The sequence below is a fragment of the Rosa chinensis genome, chromosome 7 (genome assembly GCF_002994745.2).
Source record: "Rosa chinensis cultivar Old Blush chromosome 7, RchiOBHm-V2, whole genome shotgun sequence".
In the NCBI taxonomy this organism is placed as follows: Eukaryota; Viridiplantae; Streptophyta; class Magnoliopsida; order Rosales; family Rosaceae; genus Rosa; species Rosa chinensis.
In genome coordinates, this window is record NC_037094.1 from 11096891 (window position 1) to 11124867 (window position 27977).

The window sequence follows — 27977 nt, forward strand, 5'->3', positions numbered from 1 at the left end:
GCGCCGAATACAATTCAATCCCGTACATTTTGAAGTTCAGATTTATACTACAAGAGTACAAGACCCCAAATTGTTGTTTGGGGTTAAAAAGATATGGATGACAGAAGCACACTTCACAATTTGAAGATCAAATTGTACTACAAAGAGACATGATCGATTTACATGCCTAACAAGCAATCGTAAGTGACCAATCAGTAGAAACAAACTACTATTTCAATATATACTTATGGATGCAAAAATCTAACTATCTTCTGAACTTTGTTTATTGGTATTGAATAATTTATGGTGGGAAGTCTGTGACTAGAGTGCAAAATTGAGAGAGTGAAAACTGAAATTGGCATTCTGCTTGTTATTAGCACCCACTTTTAAACCTCCACACTTGTGCTGGCATATTGATGCCACTGATTCTTTTATAGCTTCAGGTCCACAGACCAGGACACCAACATCAGATCCACCAGTCTCATTTGGAAATTTTGCAAAGATATCTGCTCAAATTTACCACATCTTAGAACATATCCTGGACAACAAATTTGAGATAAAATGGAAAAAAACGAATATAATAAGCACCTTCAAAATTAGGCCTTCCTCCAAAATGGATTTCATGTTCCTCAAGAGCATCCCTTGCTTCTGTTGGACTTATTTCCAATGCTTTGCCTTTTTTTGGGAAAACTGGAGGGCTCTGTCGCTTTAGTCTTCTCCGTCTTATAATAAATGCTACAAAGATGATGCACATTAACACTGTGATGAAAGAACATATGATAAGCAGATCTGCAACCGAAGATGGAGCCTTTTCTTTGGTAGCATTTTTCTGGGAGGGAATGAAAATGTGGTTGAAAATGATGAGGAAGATGAGAAACAGGATAAAGGAAATTCCAGCTATGGCAGCCATCCAAAGTGGACTTTCAAGTCCAGTTACAGGATAAATTGAAGATTTGATGCCAAAGTTTATTGTCTGCACTCGAGAAGACTCATTTAGTAGTACTTCTCTTACTGTGACACCAGACTGCTCTTCTTGAGTCACATATACCTTCACTTTCAGATGGCACTTTTCAGCTGGCTGGTTGAAAATTAGAGGTGAAATTGAGTTCAGCAGACATATATCTTGGGCCTTCTTGACAGCAAATATAAGTTGCATCCTAGGTAGGAATTTGTATCGGCCGCTGTTTTGGGCTGCAACAAGTTCCTGTAAGACGCTCAGAAACGGGGTTATACCAATTCCTCCAGCAACAAGAAGTAGGCTGTCATACCTGCACAAGATTTCAAATTTATAACTGTGAACTATGTATTATGCCTATCCATGGTGTGTCATGAAAAGAGTGAAATATATTGGTGCACCTTAGGAATTCCATTGTGGCAGGTCCGTAAGGACCTTCTACTGCAACAGGTATGCATTTCATATGATCAGCATCTGACTTCTGCTCAGTTTGTATCAAATTCGAGAGAGAACTTGTCCAGGATCCTTCGGATTTAATCAGGATAGACATTGAGTTGGCATCAACACTAGAACTGGAAATAATGCTGAATGAGTGCCACTGATATTTAGATATACTTGGTACCTTCAGAAATAGGACACTTGTTGGGGTATACTTGAGTCCTGAAAAATCAGAGCCAAATTGTTTCAGATGAAAAATTAGAGCCAAATATGTACGTTATTACAGAATATAACTATGAAAACTTACCTGGATCTTTTGGTAGCATAAGCTCTATAGCTTTAGAAGGGAAGACTCTTGCTGATAGAATGCACGTTTGTGGTCTAGATTGTATGATCCTAAGTAACTTGTCTAGTCCAAACAGAAAAATTCCAGGGAAGACGGTATAGAAGTGCCGGTCTCCGGCATGAAACAAGAACAACACTAGGAAAACCATGTATAGATGGTGTGTGTAGTAAAATATCTCAAATTTTTTTCTCCTTATTTGAGGCAGTGCTGTGATCCAAATTACTAACCCGGTAACTAGACTGATTTCCCCAGCAAGGTATATTCGCCCGGTATTCTGCCATTTCCACACCTGTTATTGAATGAATTACACCAAGAGATCAGTAATGTGCACAAAGTTTTATATTGAATAAAACCAATTGAAAAAGGACTAGTATTTTACCTCATCTTGAATATAGTGGCTGACACCCCAAATGAACAAGGTGCTTACACCATGGAAAGTAGCACAAAATAGCATTGTAGTCCCAAGCCAGATATGATATCTTACTGAAGCTTCAAACTGAATGCCAAGTAACCGAAATACGGATAACCCTCTTAGTACAGGGAGAAGAAGAAAAGCCAGGCAGGCTTCTGCTAACAAACCGAACCGAGTTGCCACCCTTAGGTATTTGAGTTGCCATCTGAGATACACAATTGAAGCATGGTATTAGCACTTGAACTAGAATTTTGTTTTATAATCACTACACAATAAACCACTCACAGATTCAGTTTTAGTGCTTTGTCAGGCTTTAATTTCTTGAAATCATTTGCAATTCGGACATAGAACGTCCAAGCTAAGAATAGCATGAAGAGGAGGACGGCAACAATTTCAATACTTGATAAAATTCCCAGAAGACTGTTCACCACCAATGGATTTGAGAAACCAGCAATTACTCTCCTCCCTTCTCTGTCATATCCAAATTAAGCACACTAGTAAAATTTCAATTGGCATATCTTAAAGTAAATCATTATTTAATTGCTTTAAACATAAAGTGATGTACTACCTCCTGATTGGCTCTCTGGGCTTCATATTCAAGTAGATAGACCCTACAGTAGCCAGAGCAATAAGAGGGAATGTATACACAGCAAAATTAAGACCTGCAGAAAAAGCAAGATTCAATGACATTATTACATTTCTAAGTGCTTACCTCTCCCAAAATTAAACTCTAATGAAATCTCAATTGTGTACCATAATATCCAAACAAAGTAGGCCTTGCTAAATCTTCAGCTGCTTTCCATTTTCTTGTCCAAAGCTGAGTTGGCTTGAGAATCCAAAGAGAAATCCAAGCAGCAAATATCAAAGCCATGAGAACTTTAAGAACAGCCAAATGAGTTGTTCTTGCCATGTCAATTTTGAGTTCACCAAGTACTAAAAAGATTTCAATATAAAGAGCTAGAGATTCTGAAAAAGCTTGAATCCACTAAGATTTCATTGTTAGCCCACCACTACCTTCCAGGAGTGCCTGTCAATTATGTAGCATATTTCCAGGTACTTATAGTTTGCAATTTCAGCTGCAACCTTTGAATGAGACATGCATATATTATGGTAATATATCTTCAATGATATACATATACACACACACATAATTAGCTATTACATCCTTTCAACCAGTAATAAGCCGACACAGTGGCTTTTGTGGACTGGCGATGCATGGGACACTTATATGTCATGCATATGCCATTAAAGAGTCGTATTTTATTTTTAGTTGTTTGGCAGCTTTTCGGATTTCCGTTATTCCCATCTTTGAATTGCTGGGGAAAAAGTCCTTTAATTAGTTCTGCTTAGAAAATTCCCTTTTATTATATAGTGGAGTTTTGGTCCATCCTAGTGTAACCTTCTCATCTAATATTTTCTGTTTGTCTTACTTTTGGAAAATGAGATTTAGCACATTATTCTGAGACCATATTGTATCTAATACAACAAGTAATGTGAAGAGTCATTAATTCTGGTAATGTGAAAAGGTAGTGTTCTTCCATACTGAAAACCCAAAGGCTAGTGTATATTCTTTCTTACAGTTGAATTTTATATCAAACTACCATCTCATCTGATCTCATGTTTAGAAAATAGAAACGTGCACGGCATATATAATATACAACTTACTTTTAGTTGGGGAATGGTCACTTTTGAGGGAGATTCAAAGTCGGTTACTGCTGTCGGTTGAAGTTGGGATCCAACATGTTTACCCTGGTGGAAACTTTGGTTGAGACGCTTTGATCACCACTTTGTGGAATTGTGTGTAAAGCGTCTAGAGGTCAATGATGGATGTTTGTCTTCATGACATTATAGATATTGGTGTCCTGTGATCTTTCTGTGCTACTAAATGTGAAATAGAAAATACCGGAGTAGGGGTTTCGATTTCGTGACCTCATACAATTGAAATTTTAATAATATGTTAGATAATCATTAGATCCTAAGAAACTAAAATGTCACCATAAGTTAAGGATATGCATTAAGCCAACACAACTGATTCTATTCGATCAATGCGTTGACCCTCAGCATCATTACAAATCCACTCATCTGTGCAAATCTTTATATATTATCTCCTTTGAAGTCAGAAGTGCATTATAGCCAATTTATGTGCCGCTTTAATAGTTCCACTTTCCATACAATACCATCATTACATGCCAAGATAGGTATTGATTTCTTTCTGGTTATCATCTAATTATAGTACACTACATAATAGATGTTGCCTCTACTTTATAATCACAATGAACACAAAACAATTACCAAATATGTCAAGCCAATATTCAGTTAAACATATATGTATATGTTCTAGGAATGAACTAGAGATTAGAGTACCAACCGTGATTGTTCATCTGGCATGTCATCAGAGACATGAGGAAAGGTGATCTTCTACAGCACTCACAAGGTTATCAATATGGGACTGATTTCTGGAAAACGTTGTAGTGTGAGTGTTTAGGGACCAACCTTTCATAGCACATCAGGATTACACTAGTCTCTATCCCATAACAGATTTAGAGTAACAATCCGTTTCTTCTGCTTATGTGTATCTCCAGTGTCTTGATAATCAAGATATTCATGAGTTCCCTAATATTTGTCTTATCAGATTATTTACATAAATATCACAATGATACATCTCATGATTATCCATCTCATATTATTTAATACATAATAGTTGTTATGCTTTAGGAAACTAATGTCAATTCCCTTATTACAATACTAGCTATGATACTCTGCTCACAATTCAATCTTCATTTGGAAGTGTTACTATTCCATTTCTAAATATAAGGTCAACCTGTTTGTTCATATGTTTATGTACCTATGATTAGTGCATGCTTAGCAAAGAGAGCAAAAAAATAAAATCATGGTGTTTGTCTACAAGAAAATGATGATACAGCAAAGCGCGTATTTTGCTAGCCGAGTCCACTTGAGGTTAAAAGAAATCGATCAAGCCGAGCTCAAGCTTGATAAATCTAATTCGTGCATAAGAAGAAATATTGATCAAGAGCAAAGACGTTGATCAAAGCTTCATACTCGACTTGGCTCGACTCATTTAACCCCTCACTGGGGGGGGGACCTTGGAGTTGGATATATCTGGGCATTGAACAGTATAGACCGGCTGGATGTGACAAGTATGTGAGCTCAAGGCAAAACTGCAAATTTCCTGTTGTCTCCTGCCCCATTTATTTCTTGGGCTGTCAAGTTGGTCACAAAAATACCCAACATCATAACATACAATATTGTATAGAACATCAATTGCTTGATTGCTTCCATCCGATATAGTTAAGAAAACCCTATGTAAACTTATTGATAGCAAGCAGTACAAGAACTAAGTCCATGTGTCGATTTTTAGAACAAAGTATATCCCTTGTATTCACTAGCCGACGAGGCGGAGATGACTGGTGCGCATTTTTCTTTCTTGGGTCTGAGTCACAACTCAGTTGGTATGCCGGCATTGATTCAAACCATGCTGTGGCCCGTTGTCGGATTATGGTCATCTGTTGCCTCATTGGTGTTTTGGAGAGTTTAGCTCTTTTTTTGTCTTTAGAGTTTAGAAGGTATGTTCAAGTCAGATGATCGGACTTTGAGTTAGAAGTAGGTCTTTTGGCTATTGTACTACATTGCATTCCTGCTTGTAACTTTCCTTATGCTGGAATGAAGTATGGATGATGATTTGATCCCAAAAAAAATAAAAAAAATTTGATTCTACACCCAAATTCACACACACCTTTTAGATTAAACCCATCTATAAGATTGTTTTGATATACACCCAAACCTATTAATTAGGTTTATCTAAAAAAAACCTATTAAATACGATAAATATTAAAACCCATTGTTATTAAGAATTACTAAAGCTGCCACCATCTCCAAACTTTCTACATATTCAACTCTTGAAACGGTTGCACAAAGACATCGCCTAGAATAAATCAACTCTTGATTCCAGCAATTGAAATCAATACTTGGGTTGGAGGTTATGTAATCTCCACATTCAAAATCTGGAATTTATAGGTGCCTAAGTCATTCTCTGAATGATTTAGGTACAAATTGTGAACTCCCTCAATGATAGGTACCTAAATCATTTGCTTATGTTAAAACTTAAAACCCACGCGATGTTTGACACTTGAATGATAGACAAAATTATGCAATTTTACATATGGTTCATTCTACCTAAGTTATTCCCTGATTGATAGGTACAAATTGTGAACTCTTAAATGATAGATACCTAAATCATTTGCTTATGTTAAAACTCACATGATATTTAACACATGTGCGATAGGAAAAATTATATAGTTATACCTATGGTTCATCTAGAAAGAGAGTTTCTATTGGGACCTCCAAATCTGCTCACTTGACCTCACTCTATTATGAAATATTAAATGACATATGTAACCTATTATAAAATGACTATTACGGACAATAATTATACCCAAAAAAATGGTTATATTTATTTTCTCTAGACTTTCCAGTTTAATAATATTAGATTGCATTCTTTATTATTTTCGCTATCTATTTTCATTTTTCAATTTCACTACATACTCATTAAAACATTTATATTTATATATATATATATATATATTTATTAAGAAATAAAACTATGATTAAGATAAAAATTTATGATATGCATATTAAACACATATTGGTCAGGGAGAACAATACAAATTATATTATGCCCTAAAACTAAATCTATCCATTATATTTGTAAAAAGAAGAAAAAGAAAAAAAAGTGCTAGCAAATAAAAAATATTTAAATAATTAATCATGAGGTACAAAAAATAGAGAAACATTAAGAAAAAATGATTAATCTTTTTTTTTTTGCACAGCCAAAAAAGAAAAAGTAAATAAAAAAATCACATAATAGTTCATGTTATTTTATTTTTATTAATTTTTAAAACTCAATACCTTGTGTTTGATTTTTTTTTTTATTGGATAAGAGATTTATGTTGTCTGATTAAGGAATGGAGATGTAATTAAGATTTATAGAGTAATTAAATCATTGAAATGATTAAGTTTTTTTATTATAAAGATCTTAGTTTGTTTGTAAATTAATTATATGAGCGAGGTTATTTGAGGAACTTTAGTGAGGTTTAATGAATAAATTTAATATTTGAAAATTTGATAGGAGATGTAAAAAGCATAGAGATCAAGTGAGTAAATTTGGAGGTTCCAATAGAAAAACTCATCTAGAAATACCAAAATTAGAGCATCTTTAGCAGACTCTCTATTTTGGCTCCTTAGCTATTTTAGAGAGCATGTTTAGCTTTTTATATATTTTAACAGCTGCACCAGACTCCTAAGTGACTCTCCATTATAAATTTTAGCTATATTGCTCCTAAATATAGAGAGCGAGATGAGGCTCTCTATAATTTATAACATTCATTTTAAGTTATTTTATGTAATTTTTAAATACATTTAAACTATTTAACTTTCCTTTAAAAAATAATATAAATTCAAAACTAGTTATAATGAAGAGCACTGATGCAGACATATTTCTAAAGTGGCTAGCCAAAATGACTTTTTAGCTACTTAGGCTAAAATTTGACTCAAAAATGGCTAGCATAATGCTCTTAGCAAGTGAAAGTTAATGACAAGGGTGTTGGATTATTCTATTTCATTTCCAGTAAATGTGGTGAAATGAATATTTTACTAAAAAGTCAACAACTATATTTAAGAAATATTTTACCTATTCAATCAAAAGGGTAAAATAGTCAAACTAAAAAAACGTGAAAATCATAATTATAGACTTAAAACTTGTAAGGAAGGTTTAATTATGTGAATGAGTGTAGATTAAAATAAAATATAGGGAGCTTATTTTTTGGATTTTTTTTTTCTAATTTTCTCAAAAAAAAAAAAAAAAGGTCCATATGTTGCTGCAGCTGTTCTATGTCATCTATCTAAATTCCAAAATTCAATTTTTTCTAACGTACGTAATCAAACAATTTGTAGCCTTCCACCTTCTGATTGATCAAGGACCAAATATAGCTAAACTAATGTGCCAACCCATTACTGGCATCTCTGTGATCATGAAAGGTGCAAAACATCTCTTTGACAGTTGCACACACTTTGGCTGCTGTTAGTATTCAATTTTACTCATGTTAATGTTTCTTGCACACATAAGTTGTATTGTAGAATATATCATGCTTGTTTGCAGAAAATCTGAAAAGGATTCTCACCAAATCTGTTTTTATGTTGCTATTGTTATTGAAAAAAATCTGTTTTTATGTATATCAGATATGTTAAAAGTCCTGTGTGGCGACAAAGCTTCGGAAAAACATAGGCATTGAATTATATGCAGCAATTTCCTACGACTCTGGCTCTTTGAGTGGAATGGAATATAGGACCTGCTTTTTTTGCTTTGCTTTTGTGCTTTGTTCTAGTAAACATCACATTCTACAAGTCCCACATGCCCAACTCTATAGAAGGTCGTCGTTCCCCTGCTCTTATTGTATTGTATGATGAATGTATGCACCCTTTTCCGGAAATGTGAGGTCATTCACAAAGGATTGAGAAACTTGAAAATCTATGGCGGAGAAAAATACTAAAAAGAGATAGTTTTCTTTAATACGGAAAGGCACCTAGCTAGGAGAAAATGGAGGAGGAGCTACATTGACATATCCAAACAGCCTGCTAACCTTGACAAAAGAGAATCTTACCTTTTCTTTAGTGGCTTTGAAGGCAACGCCTCTTTCACTATAAAACAGCCAGGTGATTAACATCCATTCCCTTGTTGTTTTCACTCCCTAATCCTATCATCTCTCTTTTCTTCTCATTGTGTACTACTTCTGATTCTCCACGCCTCTATGGAAGGCGAGGATGGTTATGTTCCGGTGGAAGCTAAGGATTTTTATAAGGACTACAGTCCTCGAAAGACTTTCTCGCCCGAGATTGTGGAGCTCGGTGAGGATATCACGAGTACTAGTGATATCACTCCAGGCAGCACTAGCAGAGATATTGTAGGTGTCAACGATGTTTATGTGGCTGTTGGTAAAGATGACACTGATGTTCTGAAATGGGTGCTTGATAATGCTGTTTCGCCTGGTTCTCGGGTCTTTCTTGTCCATGTCTTCCCTCCAATCACCCACATCCCTACACCAGGTAATGCCAGTGTCAGTCTCTCTTGTAGTTTCTAGGCTGCAGCTTTTTCTATGAAATGTATTGTATTATTGGAATCTGATCAAACAGCGTCACGCCAACATCAAATTATAAGTCCTTCGATTGTACCAAGTTTTGTCACGTGTGTGAAACTTGTGAACACTGCCTTGACATGCTTAAAATGAAGCCTAGCAATTTGAATTTTCTCTGTAACAAGACTAAATGGTCCGGATACCAGAAAGATATGTATGGAGGGGCTTTGTCTTACATGTTTGCAGTTTTGTCACTGATGTTCGAGTGTTCTTTCCAAATAGATCGAGATGATTCAGTTCCTCGATGAATGCTAAGAAGTGTTTGTTTTTTCTTCAATAAAATGTCAATAGTTGGACGATTATCAATGAGCCAATTAAGTGAAGATCAAGTGAGATTTTACGTCAATGAAGAGAATAATAAGAGGAAGAACCTCTTGCAGAAATACGTCTGCTTATGCAACAATGTTAAGGTACTGTTGATTTTATTCTCCTGCTCCCTAGCTGTGTTTTATATCTAGGCCACAAAATCATTGATGATGAAAACATCTTCTTTTCCATTTGAGTGCAGGTAACAGTGGACACAATGCTCCTGGAGAGCAGCGACAGAACAAAAGCAATCACTGATCTTCTGTCCGTTCTTAGGATCACTCACCTTGTCATAGGAACCAAAAGAGCACCTCATTCAAGGTAATGGCTCCCTGCTTTTTTCGTCTTCATAACTTGAACTTTGAAGTTGTGTATTTGTACCACATTACCAACTTACATTACTGATCACTTCTCTGGTAGAGATAAGCTCATGTCTGGTAAATGTGTTACATCAAAGCAGTCAATTTGGCATTTAACAGGTTAAATTATGTTGTTCATCCGATCAGGAGGAAAAAATTATCACTAGGAGAATTTGTTAGGAAAAGTGCACCTGGGTATTGTCAGGTTAGCATCATTCATAAAGGCAATAAGGTAATGGTTGATGAACAAAGGCCTCCCCATAGCGAAAGAAGCATCTTCGAGTGGGCATGCTTTCCAGGCAAGTTCTTTTTGCAGACCAACATATCTACTTCAAGCATTTTTGTGAAGAAATTAATTATAATATGCAGGTTGCATACATTACTGTAACACTTAATTAGTAGAACGCGTTCCAAATGAGTCTTTCTAACACATTTACTTTTCTGATTAACAGTGCGTGGGAAAAATCCCAGGATGTCTTAAGCAGCAGCAGCACCTGTAAGATCAAATATGGACATAACACATATCATCATAAAGTAATTGATGATTAGCTTAATATCAATCCTAGTTTAACATGGATACAAACAGTAAATCAATACTTGTAACTTTATGAAGCAGTGTATCTATTCATTAAGGTAAGTAATCATATTCTTAGTCTGCAAGAAAGACTACAATGAAGTGTTACATTAGGAATCTAACTAGGAAACCTAAACCGATATGGATAGCTTTAATGGGAAGCTTCTTGAGGGTTAAGTCTCCTATATATACAGATGAATTGGTCCCTGATTACTACCGACGTTTTGCATATTGTTCTGTCCATTGAGAAGCAAGTTGGTAAGTAACAGAAGGCTATATTCAGTGTTCGTGTTTGCAACTGCATAAGATGGAATCCATGCCAGTAATTGCTGAAGGTAAGCCTTAATCCCTTTTATGATTGTGTGCATATGTTGTGAGCATGTATATGGTTATTTTACAATTGGTATCAGAGCATAGGCTCACAAGTATCAAAATCGTTTTAGGGTTTTGCAAAACAAACACAAAAAAAAAAAAAAAAAAAAAAAAAAAAAAAAAAAAGGGTTTTTGCTTTACGGACCAAGTCACTGATCAGGTAACTGACCATGTAACTGGTCATGTAACTGATCAAGGTAAGTTACTTAAGTCAATTGCTGCATCTGGTTAAATATCAAGTTCACGCTTCCGCTGTGATTTTTAGCAGCAAATTGGGGAAAAAGCAAAAACAGGTTTTTCTGTGAAATTGATTTCGATTCATAGCATGATAATTGTGTTTTTGATTGTGCTCAAGAACCCTAGTAGCATTCCCGGCGTGCGTTAGGTTAGAGTAGATGGTGACCGGATGAAATTTACAATTTCTTGATTGTTCTGTGGTTTCTTGGAATCAAATCAATTTTGGTTATGCTTGAATATGCATGTTGAATTGATTGATGATATTGTATTGTATCTGTGATTGTGTAAAATTGCATGAAGAACAAAAATCTCCCAGATTTTGTTTACACATTATTAAAATTGACAGATACGAGAGCTTAATTTTCTTACAAGGATGAATCTGGGTAGAATATAAAGTTAAAAGCTCATGGGTTTTGTGGTTTTCTGTTGGCATAAGTGATTATGATGCACAAAGCATTCTTCATTGATGTTGGCAGAAAACAATGATCAGGTAACTGACCATGTAACTGGTCAGGTCACTGACCATGTAACTGGCCAGGTCACTGACCATGTAACTGGCCAGGTCACTGACCATGTAACTGGCCAGGTCACTGACCATGTAACTGGCCAGGTCACTGACCATGTAACTGGTCAGGTAACTAATCAAGTACCTGATCGTGTGACAAAACTGAAATTGTGTTTTGTGTTTTAAAACTATGCTTCAGTTTTATCTTCCAAAGAAGTGGTCAAGTATAGTTTTAGAATACAAAACAGCAATATGCATGCTTGATGAAAATAAATACGGATACTTAGAAATTTTTCTTCTGTCTAAAGATGTGGATAAATTTCTTTGGATAACTTATTTTCATTGAATATGGTATATTGATAAAGAACTCCAGGATGTTATGCTTCTGCTCAAAAGTGTTGCTTAACATTGTTTTTGGTTATGGACTGATATGAATGCAAGTATGGATTGTTTAGGTTTTCTGTATGTTCTTGTTTTGGTTGCTTAAAGCTAAATAAAACGCAGAAAACTTAATATTATTTTCTTTACAAATTAAGAACTCACATGAATTTTTTGTTTTGCTCCTTAGGTAACTCCTACATGAACTTGAACAGTGTCTTGATGTTAACTGGAACCAACTATAGAGCTTGGCTAGATTCTGTAGAGAACTATATGGGAATGCATGAGAATATAGACTATTGCTTTACTGAGGATAAGCCTATAGAGTTGAATGAAAAGAGCACCAAGAAAGAAACAGACCTTTACAAGAAGTGGCATAGATCCAATAGAATGGCTAAGAATCTCATTCGTACCTCTATGTCCAAGACTGTCAGGGGAAGTATAGAAGAGCCTGAGCTAGCATCTGATTTTCTGGAACTCATTGGTGCTAAGTTTAAAGAAAGTGAAAAGGCAGAAGCAGCTAGACTAACCAAGGAGTTTCATGATTTGAAGTACATGGGTTCAGGGGGAGTTAGAGAACATATTATGAAGATGATCAATATAAATGGCAGACTCAGGGAGCTCTTGATGGGGGTTAGGGATGAGCAGGTAGTGCATTATGCACTTCATTCTTTGCCTAACAGTTTTAGTCATCTTAGGACCAGTTACAACTCTCAAAAGGGAAACTGGACTTTAGATGAACTTATATCCATCTGTGTTGATGAGGAAGCTAGGATCAAGGAAGAAAAAGAACCTGCTACAGCCATAAATCTCATAGAGAAGCCTAAGAAGAAAAAGCCCCAGAATAAGCTCAAGCCTACCAAAGCCATAACTAAGAGTTCAACAGCTGCAGTGGCCAAGGAAAACAGGCCATTTAGGTTCAAGTGCTACTTTTGCAAAAGAGTAGGACACATGAAAAAGGACTGCACTGGCTATAAAAATTGGTTAGCCAAAAAGGGTAAGATTTTTTCTAATACAGTTTTTTTCTTTAGAAATTAATCTTATAAATATTGAACCACAGTCTTGGTGGATAGATTCAGGCTCACCTATTCATATTACTAATTCTTTGCAGGGATTCATAAGGAGCAGAATCCCAAAAAGTGATGAAGTGAACCTGTGTGTAGGCAATGGCATGAAAGTGGCAGTCAAGGCTATTGGAACCTTAAAGCTCGATCTAGGATTAGGAAAATTGTTAGTTTTGGATAATGTTTTTTATGTACCTTCCATGAGAAGGAATTTGGTTTCAGTTTCTCTTTTAGTAAAATCTGGTTGTAGACTTATTATTGATAGTAATGGAATTCTTATTTCTAAAAATTCTGTTCAAATTGGTTCTGGTGTTATCTCGAATGATTATTTACAGTTAAGTTGTTCAATGGCTCAACAAGAAATTTTACTTGTTGAAGATAACACAAACAGTACTAGCACTTTAACAGGTGTTAAAAGAACCAAACTAAATGAAAAGTCTGCATTTTTATGGCATAGAAGACTCGGCCATGTTTCAAAAGAGAGACTGAAAATATTGGTGAAAAACAAAATCCTAAATGAACTTGATTTTTCTGATCTAACAGATTGTGTGGAATGTTTTAAGGGAAAAATAACCAACACAAGAAAGAAAACTGCATATAGAAGCCAAAATTTATTAGAACTCATACACACTGATATATGTGGACCATTTAGGCATCAAACTATCTGTGGGAATGTGTATTTTATCACATTCATTGATGACTTTTCTAGATACAGTTATATTTATCTACTTTCAGAAAAGGCACAAGCATTGAAAGCCTTTCAAATCTTTAAGTCTGAGGTAGAAAATCAACTAGAAAAGAAAATCAAAACAGTAAGGTCAGATAGAGGGGGAGAGTTCTATGGAAAGTACACTGAATCCGGCCAACAAAAGGGTCCATTTGCCTTGTTTTTGCAAGACAATGGAATTAAAGCTCAATACACAACACCCTATAATCCACAACAGAATGGTGTTGCAGAGAGAAAGAATAGGACTCTTTTGAACATGGTTAGATGCATGATGTGTACAACTGGCTTGCCTAAATTTCTGTGGGGTGAGGCTTTAAAAACTGCAAATTATATTTGCAACAGAACACCTAGCAAAGCCATAGAAAATACTGCTTTTGAGCTTTGGTGTGGCAGGAAACCTAGTCTTCATCACTGTCATGTTTGGGGATGTCGTGCAGAAGCTAGGATTTATAATCCAAGCTTGAATAAACTTGACCCCAAAACTGTTAGTTGCTATTTTATAGGTTATCCAGATAAATCTAAAGGCTATAAATTATATTCTGCTCATCATTCACCTAGAATTTTTGAAACACATCAAGTAAAGTTTCTAAGTGAAAAAGTTCACAATACAAACCTTGAGGATTTAACCTCAGATTTTGAGGAAATTGTGTCGGATGAGAATTTAAGTGTAGCATTGCCTTTAGAACAAGATGTAACTGATCAAGTCACTGCCCAAGTCACTGCCCATGTCTCTGACCATGTCACTGACCGAGTCTCTGACCATGTCACTGACCGAGTCTCTGACCATGTCACTGACCGAGTCACTGACCATGTAACTACCCAAGTGACTGTACCTGGTCAAGTCTCTGACCATGTCACTGACCGAGTAACTGCCCAAGTAACTGTACCTGGTCAAGTCTCTGACCATGTCACTGACCGAGTCACTGACCATGTAACTGTACCTGATCGAGTCACTGCCCAAGTCACTGCCCATGTCACTGACCACGTAACTGGTCAAGTAACTGAACCTCAAAATCCTCCAGTAGCTCAACCTAGAAGATCACAGAGAGCAAGAAAACCAACTTATGGGGGGAAGAGAGTGACTACATTGTTTATCTACAAGAAGCAGAAATTGAAATGGACTGTGCAGAGGACAATGATCCAACTACATTTAATCAGGCCATTGAAAGTAGTGAATCTCATCAATGGCAGCTAGCAATGGAAGCAGAAATTGATTCCATGAGCCAAAATGCAGTTTGGGAATTAGTTGAACCTGACCCAAACCAGAAGCCTATAGGTTGTAAATGGGTTTTCAAAACCAAAAGAGATGCAAATGGCAATGTAGAGAGACATAAAGCAAGATTAGTTGCCAAGGGTTTTACACAGAAGGAGGGCATTGACTTTACTGAGACTTTTTCTCCAGTTTCTACAAAAGACTCGTTTAGGATAATCATGGCTTTAGTGGCTCATTTTGATATGGAGCTGCACCAGATGGATGTTAAAACAGCTTTCTTGAATGGTGAACTAGATGAAGTGATTTATATGAGGCAGCCAGAAGGTTTTGTGCGAGCTGGAAGTGAAAACTTAGTGTGTAAGTTAAGAAAATCAATTTATGGCCTTAAACAAGCTTCTAGACAGTGGTACAAGAAATTTGATTCTGTGATTTCTACTTTTGGATTTACAGAAAATCTTGTTGATGAGTGTGTTTATTTGAAGACAGTTGGGAACAATTTTATTTTTCTGGTACTCTATGTGGATGATATTCTTTTGGCTAGCAGTAACATTAAATTGCTTAAAGATACTAAGAGTTTTCTGTCAATGAATTTTGACATGAAAGACTTAGGAGAAGCATCCTATGTACTAGGTATTGAGATTAAAAGAGATAGGGCACAGAGACTACTTGGTTTGTCTCAACACAATTATATTACCAAAGTTTTAAAGAGGTTTGGTATGGAGAAGTGTGCAGCTGGAGAAGTTCCCATGTCCAAAGGAGATAAGTTAACCAAGAAGCAAAGTCCCAATAGTGATGTTGAAAAGGAAAATATGGAGTCAAAGCCTTATGCCAGACTTGTAGGAAGTCTCATGTATGCACAAGTCTGCACTAGGCCAGACTTGTCTTTTGCAGTAGGGATTTTGTCAAGATTCCAATCTAATCCAGGCCATGAACATTAGGTAGCTGGGAAGAAAGTGTTGAGATACCTGCAGAGAACTAAAAGCCATATGCTAGTTTATAGGCAAGTGGAGGATCTGAAACTCATTGGATTCTCAGACTCGGATTTTGCAGGGAATTATCCGGACTCCAAGAAATCGACTTGTGGATATGTGTTCATGCTTGCAGGAGGTGCTATTGCTTGGAAAACCATGAAACAAACACTTGTTTCAACTTCTACTATGCAAGCTGAATTTATTGCAGTATATGAAACTGTGTGTGAAGGACTTTGGATTCGAAATTTTCTCATGCAGACCAAAGTATTGAGTCACATTGTGGCTGGAACACTTGTAATTTATTGTGACAATGAGGCTGCAGTTTTCTTTAGCAAAAACAGTAAAAGGTCAAATAATTCTAAACACATTGATCTAAAGTATTACAGTGTTAGAGAAAGAGTAAAGCATGGTGAAATAGTTGTTTTGAGTATTGACACAAATTCACAGCTAGCAGATCCCTTCACCAAGGCCTTGTCAGTAGCAGCATTCCAGAAGCATACAACAAGCATTGGAGTTTTAGCTAATCTAGATGCTTAGGTTCAGTAGAGAGTTAGTCCTATTGGAGCAATTTAAAATTTTAAGGTTCTTGAGTTCTTATATTTTAGTTGTGATCTTTTATTGTTTGTTTATCACAACTTATTTGTAATGACAGTTTTGATTATCAATAAAATTTTGAGGTATTTCCAGTTATGATTTTGCTGCAGCTTTATTGTTTTGTTTTGGAAATTATCATCTTGTTTTGAATATCATACTTGCTATCAGATGGCTTAAATCATGTATAGCATGATGTTGAGGTTCAAGCAATAATTTTAAGCCATCAGTGTTCAGAAAAATTGCTTGAGTTTCTGGTTTTAGAAACATAAAGTAGGACCTAATATATGTTTACTTGTTGATACACATTAACATATATTGTATCACTTCTGGTTTGACATATGTGGATTGCAGGAGCTTATGTTTGTGGTTTTGAAACTCTGCATTTTTGTTAAAATGTATACTGTTTCTTGCTCTGCATAAGTAACTGTGATCTGACCATGTTGGAATGGATTTTCGATTTGAGTTTGTTATCTGGCGCGCACTTCAGTAAGTTAAGTAGGTTTTGATGTTTTCTGGTGCAAATCATCGAGCATGATATGTGTGAGTCCAAGGGGGAGATTGTAAGATCAAATATGGACATAACACATATCATCATAAAGTAATTGATGATTAGCTTAATATCAATCCTAGTTTAACATGGATACAAACAGTAAATCAATACTTGTAACTTTATGAAGCAGTGTATCTATTCATTAAGGTAAGTAATCATATTCTTAGTCTGCAAGAAAGACTACAATGAAGTGTTACATTAGGAATCTAACTAGGAAACCTAAACCGATATGGATAGCTTTAATGGGAAGCTTCTTGAGGGTTAAGTCTCCTATATATACAGATGAATTGGTCCCTGATTACTACCGACGTTTTGCATATTGTTCTGTCCATTGAGAAGCAAGTTGGTAAGTAACAGAAGGCTATATTCAGTGTTCGTGTTTGCAACTGCATAAGATGGAATCCATGCCAGTAATTGCTGAAGGTAAGCCTTAATCCCTTTTATGATTGTGTGCATATGTTGTGAGCATGTATATGGTTATTTTACAGCACCAACAATGGTGGTCACACCGCCACGGTTACCTGAAACAAATGCGCCGATGGACTATGGACATGAAAGGCCAGAAGTGATCAAATATTTATGAGAGACTAGCTAGCAACCTGTCAGCTGGAGGATGCAGTAGTACTCGTGCTAAGTTAATAATCTCCTCATGTTTGGTTATTATACCAAGAATTAGAGTTGAGAAAACAGATCGAAGATTGAATATGGAAGAAAATGATAGCAGAGCGAGTGTCAAGTTTTTGAAGCGATCTCAAATGTCAACCACTGAATATCATATATTATTGACCTATTGATTATTGAAGCTAAATGGTGCAAAAATTATTTAGTTACCAAAGTTAAATGATCAATCTATAAGGAACTTCATTAGCTTAATGGAGCTTACAATGCTCTACGGCCAACTGAAGAACAGTACGACGCGCCAATGCTTCCGCGTGCTAAGGTGACGCCGTTTCTCTCCCTCACATCGGACAATGCTCCCACCAGAAACTGCCCATCAGACCACTGCTAGTCCCACTTCTTCCCTTCGATCCTTGTTTGCGAAATCAAGATCTGTCAATATAAATGTATACCAAATCATTAGAGAGTACCGAACCTCAAGACTAATTCTAATCTTAATCCACTTCCATGCCCGGATGGAGGGCTTAATTCACACCATTGATTTACATCAAACGGAGCAAGTGCAACCATATAAGTTTAAGGGTTTGTTTACTGTACATTAATGTACCGGGACATCAAGTAGACTAGTTCGATATGGCGGTAGACTAACTCGATACAGATGTAGATTAATTTGAGATCAAGTCAAGCTATCCTATATATGCATAAAGTCGGTTTAACACTACATCAAACCTAATCTATCTACTTAATGTATTGCTACATTACTAGAATTTTCTCTATGTAAAAAGCAAATTACCAAGCAAATATAAGCGAAAAGGAAGTTACGGCCTAAAAAGTGTGTGAGAGGATGCAAGAAAATAAAGAAAGAAAAGAATCTTGGGGCTTTTAATTTTGAAAACGAAAGCAAAGAGAGTTTAAAACGTGGAGTTGCGAACAATGATTTGAGCCATTAAAACTCCCCGAGATGACCACCCTTCAAAAATAAAAAGATTTGAACCCCGGTAACTATTTTTTCCAAGTCCAAGTCGACGTCCGCCGCCTCAAACCATACGGTTTCCACAACGCCACGTGTCCACGTAACACGCCGCCTAGAAAAGAATGCGGTTAGTTTTCCCTCCCCGACAATATAACGATATAGATAGCCGCCCAATCTCATCTACTTCTTCTCTTTACTTTCTTGCTCCCCCCTCAGATCGTGATTCCAATTTTCAATACTAAATCTCCGGCAAATCAAACCCAGAGCGACCGGAAGTTACAAGAACCGAACTTCACTCTAAGGTTTCACCCTTTTTCGTCTCTATCTCTATAATCTTCCTTCGGTTCTGTTTTCTTTCAAACCCTAATAGATCGGAAACCCTAGAAACCGTATAAATTCCGGTCATTGATGTACGCCTACGACAACCGATACGCCGACGCAGGCTCCTACCGCGAGCGCCGAAGGTACTGGAATTTCAATTTGATTCCGATTCAGATCTCTTCAATTTGATTCAAGTTTTCTGCTTTATGAATTTTCTTTCATCATCGTAATTGGTTGGTTATATATATATGTATGCAGTGACCTAATGGGTCCAGCGCCTGCGGCGGCAGCGCCACCGATCTACGGCCGTGGAGGTGGGGTAGCCCCGTACAGGGGCTCAGCGCCTCCGGTGTCTCCTTATGGAGGAGGAGGGGCTGGACCGGTAGGAGCTCCGGGAGATAGGAATGGATACCCTCCTTTCCAGCCCCCGGCGGGTCGGTTCAGTATGGGCCGAGACGGCGGTGGTAGTTTTGGCGGGAGAGCCCGTGGCGGCGGCGGTAGGGGTTTTGATGGATCCCGTGGGGGTGGTAGAAGCTCCGGTTATAGTCGGGGTGGTGGAGGTTCAGGTTACGGGGGCGGGCGTGGAGGCGGTGGTAGACATGGTGGTGGGTCATCAAGAGGTGACTTGGATGGCATTGTTCTTCCCAAGCAGGATTTTGGGAGCTTAGTTCCTTTTGAGAAGAATTTCTACATTGAGAGCCCTTCGGTGAAGGCAATGTCAGAGCATGAAGTTTTGGCGTATCGAGCCAGGAGGGAGATTACGGTTGATGGGCATGATGTCCCGAAGCCAATTCAGACGTTTCGGGATGCAAGTTTCCCTGGTATTTTATTTCCTTACTTGATGAATGCTGTAGAGTTTTTCTGTTTATGCTAGTTGCTAAAAAGCTGATTGATAATCTGATATGCTAGGTTACTGTCTTGACGTGATTGCCAAGTTGGGTTTTGTTGAACCAACACCAATTCAGGCTCAAGGATGGCCAATGGCACTAAAGGGTAGAGATTTAGTTGGAATTGCGGAGACTGGTTCCGGGAAAACCCTTTCATATCTGCTGCCAGCTCTGGTACATATTAGTGCACAGCCTCGATTAGGTCAGTATACATTACCATTCCGGTTTAGTTTGCCTCTCTTCTTGATAGCAATTTATTCTGAATGTCATTATTTATTTATTTATGTTTTCTTTTTTAAACATTCAGCTCAAGGTGATGGTCCTATTGCGTTAGTATTAGCACCTACTCGAGAATTGGCAGTTCAAATTCAAGAAGAAGCTGTAAAATTTTGTTCACAAAATTATATTAGGAGTACTTGCATTTATGGTGGTGCTCCAAAAGGATCCCAAATACGCGATCTTAGAAGAGGTGCTTGCTAACTTGTTTATTTGATTTTGGCAGTTTATGAGTAGGGGCCCGTGTATCATAATATCCTAACTTCTACCATATCACAGGGGTTGAGATTGTGATAGCTACACCTGGCAGACTAATAGATATGTTAGAAGCTCAGCACACAAATTTGCGAAGAGTGACTTACCTAGTTTTGGATGAGGCTGATAGGATGTTGGACATGGGATTTGAGCCGCAGATAAGGAAAATTGTATCTCAAGTATGTTATTTTCCATAATTTGTTCTACTTAATTTATCATTGACTGAAAGTAACCATAGTAATAAACCAAAACACTTCAGTATGGAATGGCTGTAAAACCCAAAATTTATAGTCATTCTACACTGGACCTACCTAGTATGCTTAAGAGCACATGTTTTTGGTTTCATGAGTTATTCTAGCTCGTCTCCTGAATATACCTGTATCACCATGCCATCAAGTTTTATATGCAAAATACTAATTTGGCAATTAATGTTGACACGAGTTTAAGAGCTCCATTTGATCAAGTTAAATTATTTTTGCAGACCCGACCAGATCGGCAGACATTGTATTGGAGTGCCACATGGCCAAGGGAGGTCGAATCCTTAGCAAGGCAGTTTTTACGTAACCCCTATAAGGTTTGTTTTGTAGATCTTCCCATAAAGATATGATATTTCAGTTACAATAAGTAGATATGTGCATGCAGATTGAGGTATAACAGTCTCTTATATTGTCTCATTAGGTAATTATTGGATCAGCAAGTTTGAAAGCAAACCAATCCATAAAGCAAGTTGTTGAAGTTGTGTCTGAGTTTGACAAATATAATAGGTATGTCTTGAGTTTGGCATTTGGTAAAATGAACCTGTGCTTTGCTTTCTGTTTCAATGCTTCAATTCTTTTGTTGACTTATTATTTATTAATATTAACAGGCTGCTCAAATTGCTAAAAGACTCGATTGTTGGGAGCCGAATTCTGATATTTGTGGAGACAAAAAAGGGTTGTGACCATGTCACTAAGCAATTGAGGATGGATGGATGGCCAGCTCTGTCCATTCATGGTGATAAAAACCAGGCTGAAAGAGATTGGGTCTTGGCTGAGTTTAAAAGTGGCAGATCTCCTATAATGACTGCCACTGATGTGGCTGCACGGGGTCTTGGTAGGATTACTGTATGCTAGGAGTCTTAGGTGTCTTACAAATTTGGGTCTTGATTCAAAGGTTGCGAGTCGGCCGGCTGCTTTCCAGTTCCTGAAAATGTAATTTGTGGTTTGGGTGCGAAGGCAGGTGCCATCATATCTGATGATCGGGACTTCTACTATTTTGCTATCCTTTAAGCACCATGCTATCTACTTCAGCAGGGGCATAAGTTGGATTGAGGAGCAATATTGGTTCTCTTATTTGTACAATGTCCCCTATGATAGATAACACTGTGGGCACTACCTTATTCTGAAAGCTCATGTTACATGGACACCAAGAGCAAAGTTTCACTGGAATACGAAACTTCCTAAAATTGTTTGGGTGCTGTGCCATTACATCATTATGCAAGCATGTATCTTTTATCAGTCAAGAAAGTTAAGTGAAAGGATCACTTTTTTGTACTAGAGGGACTGAAATGGCATGGCTGCTCCTTTGAAGTGTCTACGTAACATGTTGAAGTTGTCGCTGCCCATCCACGGTTATGGAGCTGGTTACCCTCGCAGCCCGGTTGACTCACATGCTTATTCATTTGATTGGATATGGAAAGTGGTTGTGGTGAAGCTGCTCCTTATCCCTGCTAGGTTAAGGTGGGCACATTTAGTGATGAATGTTGTCTTCAATTTGATCTTCAGATCGTAGGGATGCAGGGATAAGGTTGTTTGCAGTTTAGTCCATGTTTTTGGTTCCTTGAACTCTTTTGACCTTTTTTTTGCTTTGTTGACTGTAGATGTGAAGGACATAAAATGTGTGATCAATTATGATTTTCCATCAAGCCTTGAGGATTATGTCCACAGGATTGGACGAACGGGACGTGCAGGGGCAACAGGAACTGCTTTGACCTTTTTCACAGAGTCAAATGGTAAATTCGCTAGGGAACTGATCAAGATCCTGCAGGAAGCAGGTCAGGTTGTGAGTCCGGCATTGTCTGCCATGGCACGATCATCTGGTTTTAACTCCGGAGGTGATTCAATTTCTCAAATTTTGAATACAAATGCAATTTCTCTTTTGCAAAGTGTCCAATGTTTGCAAATATGTTGTGGATATGGTGAATAATGTGGTTTTTGTTTTTAATCAGGGGGGAACTTCCGCTCTAGAGGACGAGGAGGCTTTGGTAATCGGATTTCTGGTTCAAATACTGTTCCTGTTGGTTATAAGAGACCTTGGTAGTCACAGCTGTGAAGGAGGCTGGGTATCTATTCAGCAGATCGAAACAAAAGCAAAAGCAGTATAATGGAAATGTTCTGTGTTCTGTTTTTTATTTTTTATTTTTTTTGTCATTTGTATTTGGCTAGTGATGAGAATTATTGAATTTTCTTTTCTACATGGCTAGAGATGCTAATTATTGTTACTATAAATTTATTGCAATATCATTCAGTTGTTTCCTTCGACAGGGCCTTTTCGGGCAATGCTAGTCCATTACAAATCTTAATTCATCTTTAATCACGTATTTCTTCGCTGTTTTACTCCAAAACTCAACCCATGTGATGTTTACCTCAAAACCTTGTCTGAAAGCCAAAGGCTGGTCGATATTAGACCATGTCATAGACCACAAGTGGATGGGAAAGAGTTGGAGTTGAGCAAATCACAAGTCTTTAGTAACTATAATTTTCAGATCGACCAAAAATTTAGACCATTATGATTGGAGATAAGTTGATGACCGACAACCTCCTCAGTTTCTTGAAGTTCTAAATTAAAGTCTCTAAAAAAATTATGCTTAAATTTCAACCGATTTTCTCTTTTACAGATTCCATAATTCTTAAGAATCATTGATTCCCTCTACTGTCCATTTCTTATTCATTTAGGGCGCTCGCCCGGTGCTCCTTTAAAAAACCATAACAACTCTGAACGTAAGGGAAGACCAAATTCTTCCCCAAATTTTTACAAATTGATGTAAATATAGAAAATTTTGTTTTTGAGACTATCTTTATTTTAGGGATAAATAGGGAATCTGTTGGAGCAAAAAAGACTCATTTTTCCCTAAAGTAGAGAAAAATCAAAATATAGGGAAGATGTTACAACTATCTCTATTTTAGGGAAAGTGAGGAAAGATAAAACTAAATTCCCTACATTTACAGCAATCTCTAAAATTTTAAGGAAGAATATGGAGATTTTACAGATTGCTGTAAAATAGGGAATCTGTTGGAGTTGGAGAAGAAAAATATGTTAAAGTTTTGACCTTTGCTTCCCTGTTATACATAAATTATAGGGAAGCTGTTGGAGTTGCTCTTAGGGAAGAATTTATGAAAGAATTATGGAATCTGTAAAATAGAGAATCTATTGGAGTTTAAGCAGAAATTTTTTTGGAGATTTTAATTTTTGCTTCCCTATAATTTGCTATTAGAGATGTTTTTTTTATTTAATTTTTTTTTTTATGGTCTCACATTGTGAAGCCCATTTAGTTTGAATTCTATGGGCGGTGAGATTGAACGACTGATAAACAAAGACGGGGGGACGTTTGAGTCTTTGGAGTATGGGGGGTCCAAATTTGGCCGGTGGGTTCCAGCTTCCAATTTCAACGTCTAACATTTGCTCGTTCTGTGTAAAGTCAGATCAAAACTATCACTTTCTGCAATTTTTTCAGGTCGCAGATGGGGTCGCCTTCTTCATTTTCAACTTGGAGTTTTGGGCAACGACAGCGACGAGTGCTGTGCCATATGCTTTAACCACAACCATGGGATCGAAGAAAAGGAGTGAGAACAACAAGCCTCGATGGGGTCGTCTTTCTATTTACTTCTACTGTCACAGTAGATTTCGGGCATGCAGCTAGTTAGCATGGTGGTTTCTTCAGCATTACGTCAACTTTGTCTTCAGTGGGTATGCATTTTGAGTCTAATGTTAGTTCCTAATGCTGAGGACTGGTGTCTCCCTAGCTAGTGCTATCTGGTGCGTCCTTTTCATTTGTCATGTTGGTTGTAGTGTTTATCCTACTCAACCCGATTCCCGGGAACAAACCCTAGGTAGCTAGTACTCATCCAATTAATCAGTTGGATTAAGCGTCATCCCTAATTATTATATGAAGACAGAGAACTACACCTCATTAACACTCATTTTATGAGTACGGATAGAGTGTTTATCATCAGTGGCGGATCCAGGATTGGAACCTTGGACGGGCTGGATTTCTTAAAAAAAAAAAAAAAAATTATATATATATATATATATATATATATTATGGAGAATCTCGACGGTGCGAGAGAATTTTATAAATTAAAAAAAAATGTACATCTAGTCAGGGGGGACGTAGTGAGCCTTACCCCTCAAATGCATATCTATACAAAAATAAAAAACAAAATCAACAACAAAATAAACGTGCAATGCAATACAAGAACCTAAACTAACTAAATCTAACTCTACGAGTTCCACAAGCTTCAAACTCTTTGATCACCGATTCATTGTCAATAGATTCAGCATATTCTTTCTCAATGTGAAGGACCATACAATCACCAAGAAACTCATCCTCCATCTTGTTTCTAAGTTTATTCTTAATGATGTTCATAGCTGAAAATGCCCTTTCAGTGGTCGCCGTAGAAACAGGAATAGTCAAAACTAGACAAATCAATCTATAAAGCATAGGGAAAAATTCTGACTTCCTTGATTGAACCAACATTCTGCAGAAAGAAGATGCTTAACCCTATCCATCTAATTCTTTTACCAAAAGCTGGAAATTTCTCATTCTCAACCTATATAATTGGTCCCTACTTTCTTGTTTAGTAATCGATCAACTGATCAAGTATATATGTTTCTCTAACAGTAGCTGATTACAATTATTCTTTCCACCATTCAATCATGAATAAAACCACCTACCAAAATCCACCTTAATTACTACTGCACAATGAACAGAAAGGAAAAAAATACCTCAGAAAGCAGTAGACTCAAATCACTTAATCACGTTTTTGCACAGCAGAATGCCATATTTGCTGCAGAAACTCAATTGCACAATTTTAAGTAAACCCACTGAGGCACTGACCTGTTAAGTATTGAAATCAAATAATCAATTAACCCACAACAATTGCACATTTGCACAACATAAACTCATATTTGCATTTAAACAATTAAACCCACATCACATTTAAACAATTAAACCCAGAACTGCAGAAGTGCAGAACCCAGAAATTGCAGAACCAAGAAGTCGGAGAGAAATCAGAGCTGCATACCAGATTTCCAGACTAAGAGACAACCTTCATTCTTCAATCCATGAAATCATCAATCCAATACAACCTACGAAATTGAATTTCACATCAATCTTACATTCAATTAAACGAAATTGATGTCTTGAACTCTTGATCTCTGAGACTTGAAGTGGAGAAGCCGAGCTCTGCTAGAGTTTAGAGGAGGAGGACTGGAGGCGACGAACTGGAGAAGGAATCGAAGCACTTTGGGGAGGAAGACTGAACTATTGATGTCTTGAACTCTTGATCTCTGAGACTTGAAGTGGAGAAGCCGACTAGCTGAGCTCTGCTAGAGTTTAGAGGAGGAGCCGAGGAGGACTGGCCGACTGGAGGCTGGAGAAGGAATCGAATATGAAGACGCGAAGTGGAGAGCCTAAGCGTAGTGGAGAGCCTAAGCGTATACCTAATAAAAAATAAAAAAAAACTAATTATATATCTAATTTTTTTTTTTGACCCAAAATTTTCGGACGGGCTCCAGCCCGCCCAAGGGTATATGTAGATCCGCCACTGTTTATCATAATAGGATAAACTAAGATCAAGAATATATAATGCGTAGTGATTTGTTTATAAGCACTTAGAATCTAATCAACTCCAATTCTAACAAATAATATCTCTTTTTTGTGAACTAAATATTGAGTTTAGTGGCAAGTCATTTCTCTGTGATAAAGTGTTGATAAAGTTTCAAGTTCAACTCTCCACTCTTACGTATAGAATTAAAATGTGAAAAGAATGGAATTGACATGCACTATGATGAGTGCTCTACTCTAATGGTAGGGTCTATCATGAGCTGGACTGCTTTTCATATTTGTTATCAATTATGAATTATCAATGGGTGGTGGACAGCATATATATGCAGATTCAATTATAAATGACAAGTTCATGAAAGTAGCTGCCCAGTTTTGGATCACTGACTGATAAGCCAAATACTCCTTTGGAGTCTTTACCCTATAAATAAATAAATAAATAAATATATATATATATATATATATATATATCTCCATCAAATCATGACCAGTCTTGGTGAAAAAGCATAATGGTGACTAGATGATTCAGCAGTTTCTGAACTGAGCTTTCTCCACATTGTTATAATCAACAATAACAAGAACATCATTATATCTTGTTTAATCTGGAAAATAACCAACTGGTACTTGAAGGGTGGTACTTTTTACTGAGGTGATGCTGTCAAAACTCGGTAGTTTGAGGAACTTGTGGTGATTGCGTTGAAATATTGAACAAGTGAAACATCAAATTTCAAAAGAGATTCACCAAAGTCAAAGATTTGATTTAGTGTTTAAAACTTCAAATAATAGAATTGAAACAAGAAAACTGTGGGGAGAAATTAGAAAAAAGGTAGGTTTGTAGATGTGAGACTGAGGGGTGAATCACTCAATCTGCCCCCTTTTCCAGGCCAATCTAGGATTATAAGTAACAAGTTATGGTTGGAACTTGAAAGATACATAAAGTTTACCCCAAAATTAATTTTAATCAGAGGTTAAACTAATCGCTTGTTAATTAATAATTAATCAATTGTACAATTTGGCAGTATATATAGTTTTGTGGATGTGGAGGTAGGTGGGAAAGCTGAGTCAGGCAAGCATGTTCCTTGTAGTCATCAAGTGGATGTCTATTAAGCGTCACCACCAACTCACCAAGAATATAATTAATTAAGTTGGATCATCTGATTATAAACAATAAGAAAGAACAAGGGTCACTGGGGTCATTAATTAAGATATTATTTCATCATATATTAGATCAAATAAATGGACCATTAGATATCATTGACATTAGTTTTGACATGCTTTTCTCACTAAATTTCACTTTGATGTATACCACGAGGCAACAGGCACTAACTAATGAAGTCCTTTCAATTCTCTTTAGCCTCATTAGATTGAGTTTTGACTTGTGAAGAGGTTGTTATACCTCTACTTAATTACTTTAAGGTATAGTTTTTAAATTCAATCACCTTGTGCCATATCATGATTTGCAGACAAAAGGGTAGCTAGGCACTAATATAAAACAAGAGATGGACGGTAGTTCATGTGAGTTCAAAATATATACCATTTGCTGTCACCACACTTTGAACTTTTTCTCACTATTAGATAAACACGGGGCAAGTACCTGTCCCAAAAAAAAAAAAAAAAACTCCTTTTCTTATCACTAAT

The 27977-nt window shown here is 36.8% G+C and overlaps 3 protein-coding genes across 4 annotated transcripts; 2 read left to right on the plus strand and 1 right to left on the minus strand.

Annotated features, from left to right (window-relative positions):
* Positions 1–4: 4 nt before the first annotated feature.
* LOC112176184 (ferric reduction oxidase 8, mitochondrial) lies at positions 5–3217 on the minus strand. Its single transcript, XM_024314002.2, has 8 exons — positions 2884–3217; positions 2699–2792; positions 2416–2601; positions 2098–2335; positions 1680–2007; positions 1336–1594; positions 568–1247; positions 5–485 (listed from the first exon to the last, which is right to left on the minus strand). Exons 1-8 carry the CDS (start codon positions 3038–3040, stop codon positions 301–303), a joined length of 2127 nt encoding a protein of 708 aa, XP_024169770.1. The 5' UTR covers positions 3041–3217; the 3' UTR covers positions 5–300.
* A 5626-nt stretch (positions 3218–8843) lies between these two features.
* LOC112179259 (U-box domain-containing protein 52) lies at positions 8844–10607 on the plus strand. 2 transcript variants are annotated; one of them, XM_024317625.2, is made up of 5 exons: positions 8844–9249; positions 9630–9748; positions 9847–9965; positions 10124–10302; positions 10456–10607. In XM_024317625.2, the coding sequence occupies exons 1-5, from the start codon at positions 8955–8957 to the stop codon at positions 10482–10484; spliced, it is 741 nt and encodes a 246-aa protein (XP_024173393.1). In that variant the 5' UTR covers positions 8844–8954; the 3' UTR covers positions 10485–10607. The 2 variants fall into 2 exon arrangements, with proteins under 2 accessions (XP_024173393.1, XP_024173395.1); XM_024317627.2 differs by having other exon boundaries at positions 8850–9249; positions 10151–10302.
* An 8332-nt stretch (positions 10608–18939) lies between these two features.
* LOC112176666 (DEAD-box ATP-dependent RNA helicase 20) lies at positions 18940–23039 on the plus strand. Its single transcript, XM_024314714.2, has 10 exons — positions 18940–19243; positions 19359–19921; positions 20010–20189; positions 20295–20456; positions 20543–20697; positions 21000–21092; positions 21197–21282; positions 21384–21610; positions 22377–22610; positions 22725–23039. The coding sequence occupies exons 1-10, from the start codon at positions 19188–19190 to the stop codon at positions 22814–22816; spliced, it is 1848 nt and encodes a 615-aa protein (XP_024170482.1). The 5' UTR covers positions 18940–19187; the 3' UTR covers positions 22817–23039.
* Positions 23040–27977: the final 4938 nt, after the last annotated feature.